Source organism: Phyllostomus discolor, chromosome 1, assembly GCF_004126475.2.
Source record: "Phyllostomus discolor isolate MPI-MPIP mPhyDis1 chromosome 1, mPhyDis1.pri.v3, whole genome shotgun sequence".
In the NCBI taxonomy this organism is placed as follows: Eukaryota; Metazoa; Chordata; class Mammalia; order Chiroptera; family Phyllostomidae; genus Phyllostomus; species Phyllostomus discolor.
The window spans coordinates 158,166,628-158,185,471 of NC_040903.2; the positions used below are offsets into that span (position 1 = coordinate 158,166,628).

General features: G+C 39.7%; 1 protein-coding gene across 1 annotated transcript; it reads right to left on the bottom strand.

Moving 5' to 3' along the window:
• Positions 1 to 609: 609 nt before the first annotated feature.
• On the bottom strand, positions 610 to 15,680 carry GATM (glycine amidinotransferase). The gene is made up of 9 exons (XM_028506617.2): positions 15,518 to 15,680; positions 13,846 to 14,064; positions 7,975 to 8,170; positions 7,029 to 7,219; positions 5,964 to 6,101; positions 5,661 to 5,825; positions 4,043 to 4,106; positions 3,474 to 3,590; positions 610 to 1,457 (listed from the first exon to the last, which is right to left on the bottom strand). Exons 1-9 carry the CDS (start codon positions 15,584 to 15,586, stop codon positions 1,339 to 1,341), a joined length of 1,278 nt encoding a protein of 425 aa, XP_028362418.1. The 5' UTR covers positions 15,587 to 15,680; the 3' UTR covers positions 610 to 1,338.
• Between the last annotated feature and the right edge of the window lie 3,164 nt (positions 15,681 to 18,844).

The following is an 18,844-nucleotide window of genomic DNA, read 5'->3' on the forward strand; positions in this document are numbered from 1 at the left end:
CACAGAAATGGAGATCACATGGAGGGTTATCAGTGGGGAAATGGGAGTGGGAGGGGGAGAGAGGTGGAAAAGGTATTAAGTAGCATAAATGGTTGGTACAAAATAGACAGGGGAGGTTAAGAATAATAGAGGAAATGTAGAAGCCAAAGAACTTATTTGTATGACCCATGGGTATGAACTAAAGGTGGGGAATGCAGATGCAGGGGGCTGTGCAGGGTGGAGTGGAATAAAGGGGACGGGGGAAATGGGACAACTGTAATAGCATAATCAATAAAATATATTTAAAAAATAAACAAAATTGAACTCTGCTAAACATTTCTGAATATAAGAATGAGGTTTAAATTTTTATCTAGTAGGGATAAATATATAGATTTCAGAGGATTAGAGTTCTGTCCCAAGAGCTATATCCTGTAATTTCCTATGCTCAAAATAATTAGACTAATGCCAAACTCAAATAAAATCCATTCTGTAACACAAAAGTTTATTAGAATAAAAATATGCATACAGTATTGAACATTAAAATTATTTCACATCACATGTAGGTTTTTACCTTTATTAGTTTTTTTAATGCTATTAAAGCCCGCACTTTAAATAATTTGCACATCTGTAAACACATCTTAGATTACCACAGATGCAATGTATTTATTAGATACTGAATATCAAAATTTAGAGATGGGAACTGATAATTACTATTGCACTAAATGTTTCTGTAAAATTTTAGAAGAAAAAGAGATTAAATCACTTAAAATGAGGTAAGTTATATGAAAAGGTTTTTAGTAGCAACTGTCACCAATGTTGAGATGAGAATATTAAAAACATTCATGGAAAATTCACTTAAATGTTTGCAAAGTCTAGGTTACTTTTTTAAAAATTACCAAAATTCCTTATTAGAAAGAGACAATTATCTGGTTCTACTTAAGATTTGTGAACATTCTAAATCTTTCATTCAGGAAAAAAAGTGATATATCACAAGTGTAGCAAAAAGTTAAAAAAAAAGATTAGAACCAACAGTTCAAGCTGCCTTTGGAAAAAAAATTAAAAACAGAGGTAGATGGTTAAATATTAGCAGCCAAGTTACTCAAAGGACTAATTTCTGTCTTGGTACACATTCACCAAATTTTTATGCCTGAAGCCAAATAGCAAATAAATTTAGGAGTAGAGAGTAAGATCTAACACAAGTTATTTTTCTTATAACAAAGAAAAGGAATAAAAATAAACCAGGCTTAAGACCCCTGTTAAGGATATGATTGTTTAAAGCACTACAGTTCATGCACTCTTTAAAGCAGGAGAATGAACCTTGTCCTACACTTCCGAGGTTTATCTGAGGACACGCCCCCATCAGGCATGGTCAAAGTAGGACTGCAGGGTGCCTCGGCGCCGGACATCGCAGGTCCAGCAGTGGAAGCCTCCTCCCAGGGAATTGGCATGACGGATGTTAACCTTGATGGTGCTGATACCTGTATTGAATGAGAGATGTGGCCAGTTAGATGGACTCACATGAAACTTTCCCTATAGAAAGTAAGCCTAAAGACAGGAATCTTGTGTTTCTATTTCTTAAGTCTGCCCCAACCCAGGAGAATCTTTCAATTTTATTTTCACCAATTATATTTCATCTGATCTATTCCACTGCTAATATAAGACATTCACCAAAAAGTCAGCAGAGATTCTGAAGTCTAGTTTGTGCTATTGACTATTCACAAATCAATAGGTAGGATGAGAAGGCATACCTGTCAAATGTTGAAAAACAATCAAGCAGTAAAACCTCAAGGCCTTTAAAAATTATGCTTTAACTATTTTGTTGGACTTTTCTATTTTTACCATGTCAATTTAGTAGGAAAAGTATAATTTACCCAACCTGAAAAGTTGACTTCGCTAACTTACATATAAGCAAAGTTTATCTAATATGATTAACTTTACTAGGCCACCTTAAGAAAACAATGGAACTGAGCTCGTATTTTAATATCTGGGTTGTATGGTCATACACGTACCAAAGCTTCTGACAATTAATTTAATCTAACACCATTTGTATTAACATGGCTATGATGCATCCAGTCAACCAGTGGTGTTTGGGAAGAGTCTGTTGTGTTTGGCATACTGGGGTTTTAAAAAGAAAATCTGTTCTTCTCCCTCAAGAACCCATTATTTTGAGAGGAAAGATAAGCTACAGAGTCAGTAAAGGTTCACTGGTATCAGCAGGGAGGGGAAGGCAGCATGAGTCATCTGGAAAGAATTTCCTAAGAAAGTGACAGTGAGCAGAGCTATGAAGAGTAAGAATAGGTCGGACAGAGGGAAGGAGTGGGCTTGAGATAACGGGTGGGCTTTTAAATAAAAGCATCTTTCTTGATAGACAGATGTATCTATCTTATTCAGATTGCTAGATCCATAATCCTGAAATTGGAGAGAATTCAGTTACTTGGAAAGGTTTGTTCTAACAAGTTCACTATGTCTTTAAAAGACTTTATTACAAATAAAATGTTAAATCAGATCTTTGGTACTCAATAATATTTTAAGTTGAGAAATAATAAAAGTTTAGTGGATAAAGAAACTGAACCCAAGCAATTGGGTTACTTAATGAAAGCCAGAAAAAAAGCGGCATAGCATTAGGGGTTAAATCATTCCATCGGGCTCAGTCCAATTCTGACAGGCCAATCCTTTTATACTGATGTCACATTAAGGAGGGGTGTGTCACAGGGTCAAATAATTTTTTCTGGGTAGAACACCTAAAATAACTCAAAACTTGACTCTATTACAGCAAGTGTACTTCCTACCTAGCTTTACTTGACACTTAGGTTACATCAAATATATTAAGAGTGGTCAGCAGACATACTTCTATAATCTATATAATAGCCATATGAAAATCCTTCCAACACTTTTTCTCCATTATATTAGAATATCTGGCCTAAACTTTGAATATCAGGATAAGCAAATGCTGATATTTTGGGTTATCAGGGTGGTAACCCAAATGAAAACCAGTTTTGCTTTTTAGTTCAAAGTTGAATGAGTTACTGCATTTCATTAATGCAATAGAATGATATCTATTGCATTTCATTACTTTGTTCATTGTGCTTATCACACATATAAATCACTTCTGTATCTGTACCCTTATTGTCATTTAAAATATGTAATGAGAAACGACTTTAATGTACTCTCAACAATTTCTTATTTGGGGAAGAGCTGAGTAATGTGTATGCTGAACAACAAAAGGGTAGTTCTCCACACATGGACACCAGGAAGTTAGATAAGTCATAGATGATGGATAAATTTATTGCTAAGGGAATGACTAAAGAGCTTGCAAAGCATCTCCAACCTTTTGAGATTATGATTATTGAAAACAAAAATATTGTCTATCTATAAAATAATAACTTGGTACCTCTAAGAGGAACAGAAAAGCAGTTAGGTAAAGCATACAACAAACCCAGCATGTCATTTCTTCAGTTCTTCATACATGACAACATTTCATATATTGTACATACCCAGCTTTTCAAACATCTTTTGAATTGGGACTTCATTGGCATCCACCATAACTCGTTTTTCATCCAGCATTAAGACATTCATGGAAAGCCATTTGGATGACATCCAGAGTGGGTGATCTAAAAATAGCAACAACTTTTAAATCATGTCTGCTAGCATTTTTGTTTAAAGCAAGGATTTGAAAGTGAAGAATATAAAATGTCAGTTCAATTTTCAGAGTTTACTTTCCCTGAAAAATTTTTATCTTAAGACAATTTATAAATGTTGTGAATCAGTCTATACTTATTACACATTTGGATTTCACTTTGTTTTATTTATAAAGTCATTTCTTGCATTATGAGATGCTATTTTATAGTGCTTTTCCCATCTTCTTGTTTTCTGTGGAAGGAGAGGCTGTGAACGCAAGTCCAGCTTTGTCCTAGTACCCATAGTCCCAAGCACCAGTTCATTCCCTACCGGGGAACTGTTTTTTCCTGAATTGCTAAAAATTTGGGCTGCTGTCTTATAAGTGCCAGATTCTTGGTCAGTGAAGTAATTGTTTTAGCCTGTGAGTATATAAAAGTAAACATACCATCTGGGATGACTGGTGTTGGAGGAGTAACTATGGTCCATCCTGCCTTCTTGAAAAGATCAATCTGCAAGACCAAAAAACCCCAAGAGGCTTAAATCTATATATACTATTCTTATCATTCTTGGTCTCTAGTAGCACTTATGATTAATCATTATTTCTTAGAAGCTGTCTTCTCAATTGTCAGTATAAAGAAATTAAAATTTTAAGACATATGGATGATTTTGTTTGAATCCCAATCTAAAATGTACATAAAATTCCCAGATTACCAGATTAAAGTTAAATAGTAGCAGAAATGTTAAAGCTTTAAAAAAATACTCTTGTGCTTTTCTTAGGTTTCAGAGATTTTAAAATAGCAAAGATAATTTCCTTGAGACATTCTCTTTAAGGAAAATGAAAATATTTCCTAACTATTTAGTTACAAGAAAACAAAAATGTGACTGTGTCAAACCCAGAGTTCATCCACTTCATTGCCCATTACTTTGTATCTGTGACTGTGGTATAATGACAAATGTTAAGGTTGTACTCCCAAAGAACCCTAATTGTCCTTAGTGACCTATTTATTATAACTCAGCCATCCCTATATTCACTGACCCTCTTAGTATAGCAATGAATTACATTAAAATGAATAATAATCTTGGTCATTGGGTCTTAATTTATGGGATAAAAATGAAGAGTGATGTGGTAAAATAGTGATTTTAAAAATATGTACTGCAGCTCAGCAAAGAACAGAATCACTCACCAACCAAGTGGAAGTAGGGGGCAGCAGACGGAAGTAGGAGGTGCAGGTGATAGGGACACCAGCTGCTGTGCAGCGGCTCTGCTCCTCCCTCCAGGGTGGGGCTGGCCGAAGGAGGCCTGACCCACTAGAGAGGGAAGAAGACACCCACTGCCTGTGGGCAGTGGCACTGCCCCAGATACGCAGGGATCATCTTGTTTGCAATGCAGCTGCAATTGGAACCTGGGCTGCAAGTTATGATACATAGTAGCCCCCACCCCTGACCCCGGCTCTTATCCGTGGTTTTGCTTTCCGTGGTTTCAGTTACCTGCAGTCAACCATGGTCTGAAAATATTAAATGGAAAATTCTAGGTATTTTGAGAAAGAGAGAGAGAGAGAGAGAGACCACATATTCACATAACTTTTATTACAGTATATTGTTATAATTGTTCTATTTTATTATTAGTTATTATGGTTAATCTCTTAACTGTGCCTAATTAATAAATTAAACTCTCACACATATGTGTACATAAGAAAAAAGAGCATATATAGGGTTCAGTACTACCCATGGTATCGGGCATCCACAAGGGGTCTTGGAACGTATCCCCCGAGGATAAAGGGGAACTACTGTGATGTCACTCTGTTCAGTAAAAACATACAACCTCCAGGCTCTCGCAGCAGCGCAGCCAAAGTCTGATGACACTACACGGTATAGGTCTGAGTGTTGGACATCTTGTAGTAAATGTAACATAAGTAATCCAATTATTGATAATAATTATGTTGAACGTTGTTGAATTTGTCATTTAGACCCATTAGGAATCATAGAAGTGCTTAAAATATAAGTGGCAATTCCTTTAATTGCCAGACTCTATTACTTTTCCAGAGCCCTAAAAACTTCCTTACCTGGTGACACGGTCGGTCTGGGTTGGAAAGCACAAGACCAGGTCCAATGATATTGAAGGTGGCATCAATATGCATTGGATTGGGATCTTTAAAGGAGATGATATGCACTCTGTAATCTGGAGCAAGATGCCTACGCATCCATTCAATGCCCAGGTAGTTTGTAACCTGAAAACAAAAGGAAGACAAAACCTATAAAGATTTGGTTCTGTGAATAGAAAACTGAAAATAGGATGAAAATATTTGAATTTGGAAATTAAAAATGCAATAATAATGTGTGAAATTGCATAGGCAGTCTTTATCCACCTGGCTTCTCTGTGCAAAAATATCTCTTCCAGCTCTAATGAAGTCAGCAGCATCAAAGCATGGCTCAAATTCAGTTGTCACAAATCTTCCCTGAGCAGCCAATTGGTGTCTGTCTTCTACAGAATGAATGGGGTAATCCTATTGGAACAAGAATGAACACAGTGCATTGGTTCATGAGGAAATTATTTTAGGATATTGATCGCTAAGAAAATTAGTTTATCATCATCATTTACCCAGTCTATTACTACTACTACCCAGTATTAGACTAAAATATGCAAGATGTAGGCCCATGCAAATAAAACAACAACAAACAAAAACAATTAACAACAAAAAATGGCATGACAGCAATTTCCTGATACTTAGAAGCAAATGGTACAGAGGCAGGAACGATTTCAAAAATATTCCATGACATTGATTTATGTAGTGTAGCTACCTACAATATTGAAAGTCAACAGGATGAAGTCATTCTGTTCTTTTAGAAAAGGAATTTGGTCCTGAGCCTAACTGTTACCGTAAAATGAGATGCTATGTTTCCCCTGCCAAATTTGATTGGGTGTGGTGGAATGAATTTATTATTTATTTCTATTTAAACCCCTGGAAGAAAATTTTGATTTTTAAATTATTCCTATAAATTATCAAATACAAAGTGATGTAATAAGGGACATATACTTCCTTTTACTGTGAATTTGGCTTGTAGACCAAATTCTTTGACTACATTCTTTTTCTAGAAGAGAATGGAGTCTAGTGACTTTTCTCTGTCCACCAATGAACACCTGTGTGCCTTCAGACAAATGCCTGTCATAGAATGATACTGTTTCCTCATGGGCTTGTGAAGTGGAAGCAGGACTGAGGTTGTAAATAAAGTGCTTAGCCCAAGACGTGGCACAGGTAAGCACCAAAATAAGTATTGGTATTAGCCATTATTACTAGTATTACCACAATGTCATTTACTCTTGTTTTCATCATAAAACGTGTAACAAATACATGGTATTAGAGAATTTCCATCTCACTCTCTGGGATCATGTAGAAAAGTTACTAGTAGCACACCTATAATTAGGGACTTACCTGGTCATAAAGCTCATTAGCCATTGTGGGCTTTGGAGCGGTTGTCCACTTGGCGCCACGGCGGAAGTAGTCTTTGATAATTGATCTGTATGCACGGTACTCAAAGAAGCGAGCGCGCCAGGCCATGGGAGCCTCGATAATCTCATTTCCCACAACTATCAGAATGTCTCGAGGCATCGCACCATACAAACCTGTTGGACCACAGAGTTGCACAATGACCTCAGTAGTGCTCATTTGCAAGATAGAAAAGTCAATAGCATCCCATTTTTTTGTAAAATAAAAGTCACAGAAAATCAGTAGTGTGAATGTACATAATTATATGCAAATGGGAAAAATATGGAATGATATATACTGGATTATTAACATGAATTCTGTGTGAGAATGGTGAAACCAAACAAAAAATAGAGAGAAAAGAAAAAAAATTGAATAAGGTCCTCGTGCAAAGAGGTCTGGAACCACCAAGTTTTTGCCTTTTGTAAGCTCCTTCCTTGCTACACAGAAACAGAGTTCTCCAGGGAATATCTGTACCACAAGATAAAAATTGGGCCATGGATTGCATCTAGAGCTATAAATTAGATAGAACAATGAACTCCGGCCCACAAACAGTCTTGTGGCAGGGTCAGTGAAAAATGGAATGTTTCTGTTCCTCTCTTTACTTCTGTTCTTGAGGAAAATTAAACAGAATCCACTGTTCTTATGTAAGAAAATTACCATAAAGTTTAGAAAAACTGATTCTTTCAAGGAGATTTCAGATTGACAATGAAATTTTGAATGTGTACATCTTAATCATATCAAAAAGAACCAAACTGTTCCTAAATAATCTTTAAAGTTTTGAAGAATTATTAAAACAAAGAAATATCTGAGAAATTATCAGTTTTCTCCTTACACATTAAGAAATAAAGTAAAAATTAAGACACTAGCAATTTAGGGATCTGACATCACTTACCCGTAGACTCAAAATCAGGAGTTTTATACTGTACTGACCAGTCAATGGGGTCAGGCCTCTTCACTGTCACTCCTTCCATTTTTAAAATATTGCACATTTCTTCAATTTCAGCAACAGCCTTTTTCAAATGCTCTTTGGGAAAATAACAACCTCCATGCTTCTGGTAAAATGGCCAATACTTTTCATATGTGTTGGCCTAAGAAGCAGAAGATAATAAGTGAGATACTTAAGAAGAAAAATACAACTCATGCTAGGTTTACAGGAGAACTATGACTTATATAACTTAACAGAATTGAGACTAAGACCATGTCTTGTCCTGTGTTGATCCCCAGCACAGAGTACAGGGCCTCTATGGGAACACACTCAATATTTGTTGAATGAAGGAGTCTAAATCCCCTGGATGTGTTGAGACCTTTCACTTCTTTTGCCTGATACCACTCAGTGTGTCGGCCCTCACACGGGCTTGGAATCCTCTTGGGCCAGTTTATACGTGCTTCACAGACAAAACAGGACACAAGTGGTCCTGTTAGACAGACAGTCTCAATGAAATAAAAAAAGAGAACAAATGAAATAGCATAAGAGAATAAAAGGACACCTATTTAAGACAAAACCATGGGTTATCCATACATCCCAGAATTCTGTCTAGAAAAGAACATTTAAAGATATTTTGTAGGAAAATAGGGAGCTGCCTTCTTAAAGGTTAGGGACATACTCTCATATGTTTTGTTTCTCTTAAAAATGTATTAGTGATTTTCCCATCCAACAGAGTTACTGCTTGGAAAATTGTGCAGTAGTGCAGGTCTCCCTTTGGTGCTTCCTAGCCTTCCCTGCCAACATGTCTCACCCCACCACACCTCTCCTCTCCCCAAAGCATCCAACTCTCACTGCTTCAGGTCCTTTTGCCATAGAAGAAAGCTATCAAATAAATGAACTCACAAATTTTTAGCAGCTAAAAAAATATAAAGCTTAACATTTAGAAAGTGACCAAGGATTATATGCATTTTAAATACAACTGAATGGAAAAGAGCTGAATGCTTTAAAAAAAAAAGGCTCAACCAGCCCTCACTGGGTGGCTCAGTTGGGTGGAATGCTGTCCTGTACACCAAAAGGTTGCAGGTTCAATTCCTGGTTGGGGCACATACCCAGGTTGTGGTTTGATCCCTGTTCAGGGTACATATGGGAAGCAGTTAGATCAATGTTTCTCTCTCTCTCTCTCTCAAACCAATAAACATGTCCTTGGGTGAGGGTTTTTTTTTTAAAAAGAAGGCTCAACAAATTTGCTAAAAATTACTGCTGAATTAGGGTAGGTATAACTGTAATAAATCAATTTTTAAAAGTATAAAAATTTAGAGGATTCTTCATTGAGATTGTTCTGCATGAGACTTTTGCATGTGGCTGAGTTGTCATTCAATTTAAAGAACTAAGTGGGGAAATGCAGGTGATGCATATGGATGTAATTTATCAAGTATCTAGATGAAGTAGAATTCTGGTCAGAAGATCCAAAAGCTAAGAAAAAGCCCTGGGCCTTCATCAAAAGGTTGGCTAAGCAATGTACATTTATATATTTTAAGTTTAAAAAATGTTTAAAATGTAAAAAAATATTTCCATATATCATTGATTAACTAACTACCAGTCTTGATCATGTCAGATAAGGTTTCCATCACTGATCAGTTTCAGACAAGAAAGGAAAATTGAGTGATGAAATACAGTTTATCTAAATGTCTAGCTCTTTAAATGTCAAAGACAGTGTGTTTTCCAGATTTTCTGTCTTCACTTCCATTTTCACCTCAGCCTAATGAATACCAAGCATATGAAAGCAGACCCGCCTCTTGTTAGTTGAGTGTCTAGGCTCACATCAGTTAGACCTGAGCTGAGCCTGCTGGAGAAAGATTAAGAATCTAAAAAACAGGTTGTTAGCAAATGAAGAATGCCAGTGAAGCTCTAAACTAAATCTGCCTCTGTTTTTGTAAATAAAGTTTTATGGGAACAGTGCCTATAGTGTTTTGCACTATAATGGCAGAGTTGAGTAGTTGCAACAGAGATCTGTGGTCTGCAAATATTTATTATCTAGTCCTATACAGAATAAGTTTGCTGACCCCTGTCTAAATTATTGGTTAGTTGTTTTACTCTGGAAGATCTATAGGCAAACAACAGACTAAATATCTGGTCCATGAAAAATGTTATCAGTATTAAAAATGTGCTTTTTAAGATCAATCCATTCTTTTTAAAAAACAAAACAAAAACACTTCACTGTATTCTACACCTAGGAAGTCCTGTAGCAGCAACCAGAAGGAGAGGATAATAATGACTCTTTATATTCCTCTCAGACACATCCTGGTACTGCATCCATTCACCACTTCCTCCTTCTCATGCCAGGCACATCTCTTATAATCCACTGAAAGACAAGAAGCCTTTGAAAATTTGACACTGGGTTATAGCAGATGCACAGCCATGTTGTCTTGCCAGGCGTATTCCAAAGTATCCCGTGGGACTATTTGTGCAGAGTGAAGCTTGCCTAGATAAATATTAAAGTCAACTTCCCTGGGAGAAAAAAGTTATTTGAACAAGTGTGACTTATATACTCATACTCTGGCTAAGGCTGGACAAAGTCCAAATGATCAGGGTACATTACATTTTCCAAGAGATAGTTCGGAACTATTTATACTTTTTTACAACCCTGCTAAATGAATTAGCAATGATTTACCAAGTGTCTGCAAGATTTAAAAAAATGCGTAGCATATTATGTTTTTAATACTGTAGAGGTGTGGCTGCATTCCTGGAGACTTTGTAGTCTTTCAGAGCCTAAAATCTTTCTGCAGTGGTTGCCAAATGGGTTTTAAATAAGGTCTTTGGAAGACTAGGAAATCTCAATAGAAATTTCTTATTTATCCAGCTGCAAATGTATTACATTAACTTTGATTGATTTTTATATTTTACAAGAGGTCCTTTATCAATGACTTTATTTAAAAAGGCAAAGGCAAAACAAAAAGCACATATTTGATGGAAAGTATTCATTATATTTTATAGAATTAAAAAGCCATCTAGCTTTTAAAAATTGTGCTTCCTGACAATTGTGTTACTCACTCCCATAAAGTTTCTCTAGCACTTATATCTTCCCACATATTGTATGCTTGAATTGCATAGTTTACTATATTGTTTTATCTTTCACTGTTCCCAAAACTGATTAATCTGTGTCATTTTCCTCCAACTAGAAGGTAAGGCCTTGCCTTCTAGGGGTCATGAATTTCTTAGATTTACTTTTCTCAATACATAACCTAAGAGAGAAGGAAGAGAGAGAGGAAGAGAGAGAGGGAAGGAGAGAGGGAGAGAAGGGGAGACAGAGAGATGACAGAGAAATATTGATCAGTTGCCTCCTGCATGCACCCTGACAGGGAATCAAACTCACAACCTTTTGGTGTACGGATGATGCTTCAGCCAACTGTGCCACCCAGCCACAGTTTTTAGCCTAGGCAATGCCTAGTTTTTAGTATGTAACATAAAGCAGAAATATCTAGACAAACTAATGAAATCGATACTGCTAACGCTACTAATATCTACAACCATTATACTCCCAATGTACTCTCATAATGTAATTAGTGAACTGGACCAATACAACTATAATGTTATGATTTTATCCTTTAAAATAGTTAACATGTAACAGTTTATATTCATATTTAATCTTGTTAGATAGATAGCAGACTTCTTAATACCTTCATTTTATTGAGGCCTAGGAATTTGTGGAATCTTGCACAAGGTCAAATAGCCAATTAACTGAGACTAGTTATCTAAAATCTATCAAATACGTAATTCAATCCCAGCCTCCTGACTTCATCCTGGTTCACTTCCCACAGTCCCTTGAAATGACAAAGTCTAAAGTTATAAGTCAAGTGACAAAAAACTCAAAATAATGTCTGAGAACTCTGATTACATAAGAGCACATGGTATGAAAGTCAATAGTTTTAAAGACAAGCAGAAGGATAACCTGTTCCTTGAAGTTGAAATTTAATTTCACCTATTAAAATTGTTATGGGATGGGACGTCTTTCCAAGAAAAGACTTAAAAGATCATGCCTTTTAAAACATGTGGATAACATAGAAATCCACCTGTTCACCAAATTTCAAATATCAGAACCAAAGGTAGTTTCAGAACAATCAGAAGTTATTACTTTTTCCATTACTTTGTCTTCAAGATCTAACACAAGAATCATTTTTTAAAGATTTCCCAACTATTCAGCACCTGGTCATCACTTTTTCCTTAGCTCCCCTGGCACTTCAGTTCAACTGCCTTGCCAATTGGTTGGCATAAGATGCTTAGTATTAGTCTTTCTTTCTATGTGAACATAGTATCTCATACTAAGTTACTTTCTGCTTATACCTCTGGAGCCCTGGTACAATGTAGGCAACATTTATGATGATGATGACAATGAAGTAAAAGAACTTATTTCATCAATCCATATTATAAATACAAATGTCAATGTTCAGGAAGAATTTACGGTAAGTACATTGAAGATATGTTTGTAACCCATTATTAATGGAAACTTAGGCTGTGTCTACAGTGTTGATGGCACTCCCTCAGATATGGGACCCCTATGCAGTACACAACCTGAATGACAAACTATGGCAGTCCTGGCCATAGAATATTATACATGAAGAACAGTAGGAGTCTTTTAAAAAGGGAGATACTACTTGTTACACAAAAATCCTGTAAGGCCACAAATGGAGGGTGCCATTGGAGCTAAGTGTTAGTAAGAGGGATAGGTTTAAACTGCAAACAAGGGGTGCAGGAAGAAAGGTGGGAGAGACCTAGGTGAGAGCAAAGGTATAAGGTTTGTTTGGGGATTAGTGAGTAGTCTGGTTTGGCTGCTTATAGGGTGATCTTTAAAAGTCTGCTGAAAACCAGGGTGGAATATTACAGATGAGAGACACCCGATAGGAATGCGTATCTGCTAACCTGCCATACTAACACATCTCTAACACGAGCCAGGGAGTGAAATGGGGAGTCCTCAAAAGGCAGACAAGAGCCAAATTATGAAGGATCTTGAATACCATGAGGACTTTATCTTAAGAAATAAGGTAGAAAGTACAGGAGGAATGAATAAGAGCAGGATGAGTAACATGACTGAATTTTGTTTTTTTAAAAAATCACTCTGCTAGATGGTGGTTTGAAGAGGGAATGGGAAAGACCAGTTAGGAGTTAACTGCAATAGTCCAGGCAGTAGATGACAACCTGACCTAAAGCAGTGGCAGAGGGATGGGGGCAAGGCTCATTTTGACAAAAGGCTTGTTAGATCTTGGAGAATGGACATGGAGGATATGACTGCAATAGAAATCAAAGATGATTCATTGGTGTTTTAGCCTGAGTAAATAGGAATGCCAAAAACTTAAAGGAAAAAATGAAAAAAGGGCCCAGTTTAGCAGAGTGATTGGCAGTTGAATTCAAGATATGCCAAGTTTAAGGTCCTGTGGCAACATCCAGTAAGGAGTTTGACATATTGAACTGAACAGAGTTCAGGAGAGAAGTTTGGACCAGAGTGGAGGTAGGATCTGAAACTGTGAGAACAGCCAAGAGGAGAAGGCCAACAGTACAATTCTATTCAACTCCAACACAATAGACAGTGAAGGAAGATGTGAGGAATAGCAAAAGAGTATCGCCAGAAAGGAGTCTCTCAGAAGCTAACGGAGGGAGTTATCATTTGTGAAAATAGTATCAAATACTGCAGATATGCCAATTAAGATAACTTAAAATCAGCCCTGGACTTGGGACTCTGGAGTGAACTAAGTGAAAACAGTTGCAGAGGACAGCGGGAGCAGAAGCCAGACAGATGGTGAGGAGTGTGACCCCACTGCAGACACGTGAACACCCTTCCTGTACCTTCACCTCCACAGTGAACGGTGGAACACAGGCGTTTTCTGCTCTGCCCACTATCACTTCCTCTAGAGGGTCCCATTCGTTGTACGAGGAGACTGGGCAGTCCTTGGGCAGAGGATCAGTAGCCTTGTCATCAGCTGCACAGGAATTCCGGGAGGAAGCCGTAGCTGCCTGGGTGCTCTGGAAAGTTCGCTGCACCCATCCTGTCAAGGTTCTTCCAAGCTTCCAAGAAGAAACAAAAGATTATTGTGTAGTTCTATAAGTATGGGGGGGGGGATAGAGGTGGGATGAAAACCTAGGGTAACACAGTGAGACATTTAAAATCCTCTTGGAGAGTGTAAACCAAGGTGTTAATATATAGGTTGGTAGTGGTGCCAGGTGTTTTACCTTCATATTTATGAATACACTATCTTCGCATCTGTTAACTGACACAACTCTTTAAAACCTTTCAGAAGACTTTGTCCCCAGTGACCATACACCCACTTATATCTTAGAATGGTTTTCTGCCATCAAGCTTTAATCAAACCAAACAACTCATCTTCAGGTTGACTATACACCCTCTTTCTTCCCAGAAAACCGCGGAGAGCTGTTCTCTGTCAAGACCATCTGAGGGGAGAGAGTTTCCTTTCCTCCTCAGTATCAAAGACTCCCAATACTAGGCTACAATATTTTCCCAAGTGAAAATACATAAAGGACTTTATTTTTCAAAATAATCAGTTTCAGACCAATATTTTTTCACTGCCAACACACACTTCACGTTCCTTGGCAGTTCAATTCTGAGAACGACTAAGTGCCAGTTACTCCATTTCACACGTGGTCCACGGCCCCCTCACCAAGATAAGGATTTACCGGGCACAAACTTACACAACTAGAAAGGAGATCTAAGAACTTTTTAAAAAGCCTTTTGAAAATGCAGGATCTATAAAAATTAGAGAGCAGAGAGAGTCCCTCATCCCCAGTGCAGATCACAAGTCCCAAATCTCTGTTAAAGCCTTAGGAAGGAGGCCGTAGGGTATGCCAGCAGTGGGGACCAAAGCGAGGAGAGTGACAGCTGTTCTGGAGCCAGTTGCTGGGAAGGGAGAGCAGGGGACAAAACTGCCTTGATATTCCAGTTTTGGGAGCCAGGGAGGGTCTGCAGGCGCGCGCCCACTGACTAGGGCAGCCGCGGGAGGGATCCGGCAGAAACTCGGTACAAACCGAACTGCAACGTCTGTCGCAACTCAGGCAGGACTCCCTGTTACACTTGGGGTGGGCCTGCTCGCTCCCTCTCCGTCCTCCAGCCCCACTTTGCCCCTCCTCCCGTCCACCCCACATGCATGCTATGCCCATCGAAAGCAATGAACCCGATAACACCACTCATTTACTAAGAGGTGTTACTTGTTGCCCTCATTCCCTCACACCCGGCCGCAAGCTCCGTGGAGCGAAAAAGGTCTGCTTGGGGAGGGTGGCGTCCCCGGGGCTGATGGCCAGCGTGGCCCGAGAGGCGCAGAGACCAACTGTACCCACGGGGCGTGGCCCCCAAGCACCTGTCCTCTTCGCCCGGGGCACCGCCAAGCTCCCGGCAACTAGCAAAGGCTCTTGAAACCAAGCTTCCAAGGGGGACCAGAAGGGACCAGGTCATGCAAGGCTAGCTAAGGGAAAGCGAGGGAACAAGGGAGGCGGGCGGAGCACGCACCCGAGACCCGATGTAGTGCACCGCCTCCGCGCCGCGGCTCCCGCCGCGCAGACACCGCACCCGAAGCATCGCACCACGCCCGCTTGGCAGATGATCCTTGAGGTCCGGGCGCTGGGGCCCGTGGGTCCGCTGTCCCGAGAGCGCGCCCGCTGCTGGCTGTCTGGGCGCGCGGCCCGCTGCCTTTTGTAGCCTTGCCCCGCCCTGGCCGCCCCTCGTGCGCCCATTGGCTGCGGGAACAGGTGGCCCGGAATTAGGAATAGTAAGGGACTGCCCCGGGCTCAGGGTCAAGCGCTCGGCGCCTGCCCTTTTTTAGCTAGTCAATGCACCAGCTGACCTCTGCAGCGCACCCGCCTGGGTCCGCGGAAGGGGCCGGGGAGGGTCTCAGGGAAGGGCGGGGCGGGGGAAGGGCGGGAAGGGAAGAACGCGACTTCTGATGAAGGAAATTTAACAGTATATACATCTATTGTTTTAAATTTACCTTTATGGATTTATGCATGCAAAGCATGAGTACAATCACACGTTTAAATTCATCTGTGTGCACCGACCCAACCCCCTTATATTACCGTGAACGCTAACCGCCTTAAGTGTAGGTGGCTGCTTAGGGCTACACGGGGAATGACACTGGAGAGGACTCAGGCTGGAATTCAGGTCATCCGCTACCCCAGGCGCTGCGCTTTCCACCCACTAGCTTGTTAGGTGTTTCTTTGTTTTTTTTGTTTTTTGGAATACTTGCCAATTCAAATAGTCTTTGGCCATATGCCCCTGGCTTGAGAAACTCAATCACGAAAACAGAGACAAGCATGGGCCATAAGTAAGGGAGGACTACAGACAGTGTCTTCCCTTTCATTTCATGTATTTAAATTTTGTTTGATTTGATTAGGGTACATCAGTTGGGAAAAGTAGTTCCCTGACAGTGAAAAGCCTTAATTGCTGTGAATTTGTGCAAAACTAGGGAACTTAGTTTGACCTTTAAGTTCCCAGCAGGAGAGGGGGCAGAGAGACTTGAGTGTTTCATGTTTCTACCTACAAAATATGTAATTATTATTTTTTTAATGAGCTTTCTTTTCAATTCTGGTGTGTCAAACTAGTTTTCCAAAGTTATTGATGGAAGGCACCAACCAGGGTGGCATGGCAGAAAGATCTGTGCAGAAGCCATTAGGAGAGCTGGGTGATGATAGCCTTGACTCTGTTACAGACTACAGTGTGTCTTCTTGAGTTGCAATCTTCTTATCCTGCAAGGGAGAACAATTGCATTTATTGTCCCTAGCACACAGGGTCATTGAGGGGCCAAAAGGAGAGATCGTACATGCAGAACTTGGTGTGATACTAGAGTTATATGAATACAATGTGATATTTTACCAGCTCTAACAATAAGGAGGCCTCCAAATGTAATAATAAGGTGAAAGGAGTCAGTAAGTGTAGGTTTATATCTTAGATCTATTGCTAACTTGCTCTCTGACCTGGAACCAGTTTCCTTCACCTTCTAGGGAAGGCTTTGGGAAGTTCCTAACATTTCTTAAAATTTACAAAGTGGCTTCTCCCATCAATCAAATGCAGCTACTTCTAAGGTCCAATTCTTTCTGTACACTTTGGGTGGCCAGAGATGTGCTCCTGAACAAAGGGATTTCAGAGTACAGTATGTACACATAACATACGGTACTGACATTATTTATGCCATTTCTGTCTGAGATTTGAGGACTCATGTCACTCTTTAGAGAGACAGTTTTAGTTTTATAGATGTAAGAATTGGGAGTGCCTGGAAATCATGAGGCCAGATGTCCTTAAGTTTTGCTTAAAGAAAAACTTTCTTTTTTTTAAAAAATTATATTTTATTGATTATGCTGTTATAGTTGTCCCAATTTTCCCCTTTTCCCCCCTCTACCCAGCACCCCCCACTCCTTAATGCAACCTCCCCTACCATTGTTCATGTTTATGAGCCATGCATATAAGTTCTTTGGCTACTTCATTTCTTATACTGTACTTTACATCCCCATGGCTATTCTGTAACTACCTATTTGTACTTCTTAATCCCCTCACCTCTTCACCCATTCCCCTACACCCCACCTCATCTGGAGTCCATCAAAATGCACTCTATATTCATGATTCTGTCTCTGTTCTTGTTTGCTTAATTTGATTTTTAGATTTAGTTGTTGATAGATATGTATTTTTGCCATTTTATTGTTCATAGTTTTGATCTTCTTTTTCTAAAATAAGTCCCTTTAATATTTCATATAATAATGGTTTGGTGATGATGAACTCCTTTGTTTAGTTCTTTTTCTGTAGTTTTGATCTGTTCTTTTATTTTCAGCCATGTTTCTTTGTCTCCTCTTTTGGCAACCTCCCTATGTTTGTTTCTGTATTTTAGGTAGACCTGCTTTGACTCCATGTCTTGGCAGTGTGGCTTAATGTAGTAGGTGTCCTATAGGGTCCAATGGCACAGTCTCCCCTGTCACCTAAGCTGGGTGCTCTAGCTATGCCCTTCGTGTGGGCTGAGTACATCTTCCTCTTGTAGTTTAGCTTTGGTTGCTGTTGTCAGGTCAATGGAAGGGACGTTCCCAGGCCAGTCAGCTTCAAGGATTGGCTGTGACCACTGAGCACAAACCTCCATCTCCCTTGGAGGATCAGCTGTGTGGGGGCAGAGTGGTGGTGGTCCAGATGTGGTCTGTAGCTGTCCACCAGGTGTGCAGGCTCTGCGGGTTTTTGAGTGGTGTAGCCCAAGGTCAGACCCTACCTGTGTTTTGCCTGGGGTCACCCTGCCTGAGCTACAAAGCAATCAGAGATGGCTGCTACTTATTCTGGGCTTGAAGATTCCCAAGTGAAACCAAGTTGTAGATCTAGGCTGGCCGTTGCTAGGGCTGGACCTGGGGCTCACTAAGGCCAGCTGTTGGTTGTTTGAGAGGATTTAGGAAGTTGTGCATCATGAGCCAAGACCAGCCATTCATATAGAAAAGCAGGTCAGGTGGACCTGAAAGTTGGGTGGGGCAGAGTCTCTGGGGATCTCCAAGGTGGATCAAACTGTGTTAGTAGGGTTGACGGAGTCTCAGATACGGCACCAGCTTGCTGGCTCAGTGGCTGTGTTGGGGGAGAGCTCAGAAAAGGGACAATGGCCTCTGTCTCTCCCTGATGCCATACACCCTAGTTTCTCCCAGTATGCCACTGGTGTCTTTTAAGCTGCTATCCTGGTGCTGGAGCTCAGAAGGAGTGAGTCTGAGTAGGTGATTCTGTGTATTGGTTCTTTAAGAGGAAATGCTTGGGGCTCCAGAAGTTTCTTCCATGTGAGTCTCAATCCTCACTGGTTTTTGCAGCTAGAAGTTGTGGGAACTTTTC

Excerpts from the sequence above, each read along its gene's own strand:
- GATM (XM_028506617.2), bottom strand. The coding sequence starts at position 15,586 with ATGCTTCGGGTGCGGTGTCTGCGCGGCGGGAGCCGCGGCGCGGAGGCG. Across the intron at positions 6,102-7,028 it reads CTAATGAGCTTTATGACCAG|GATTACCCCATTCATTCTGT; the intron begins GTAAGTCCCTAA and ends TTGTTCCAATAG. Across the intron at positions 5,826-5,963 it reads TTTTTGCACAGAGAAGCCAG|GTTACAAACTACCTGGGCAT; the intron begins GTGGATAAAGAC and ends TTTTGTTTTCAG.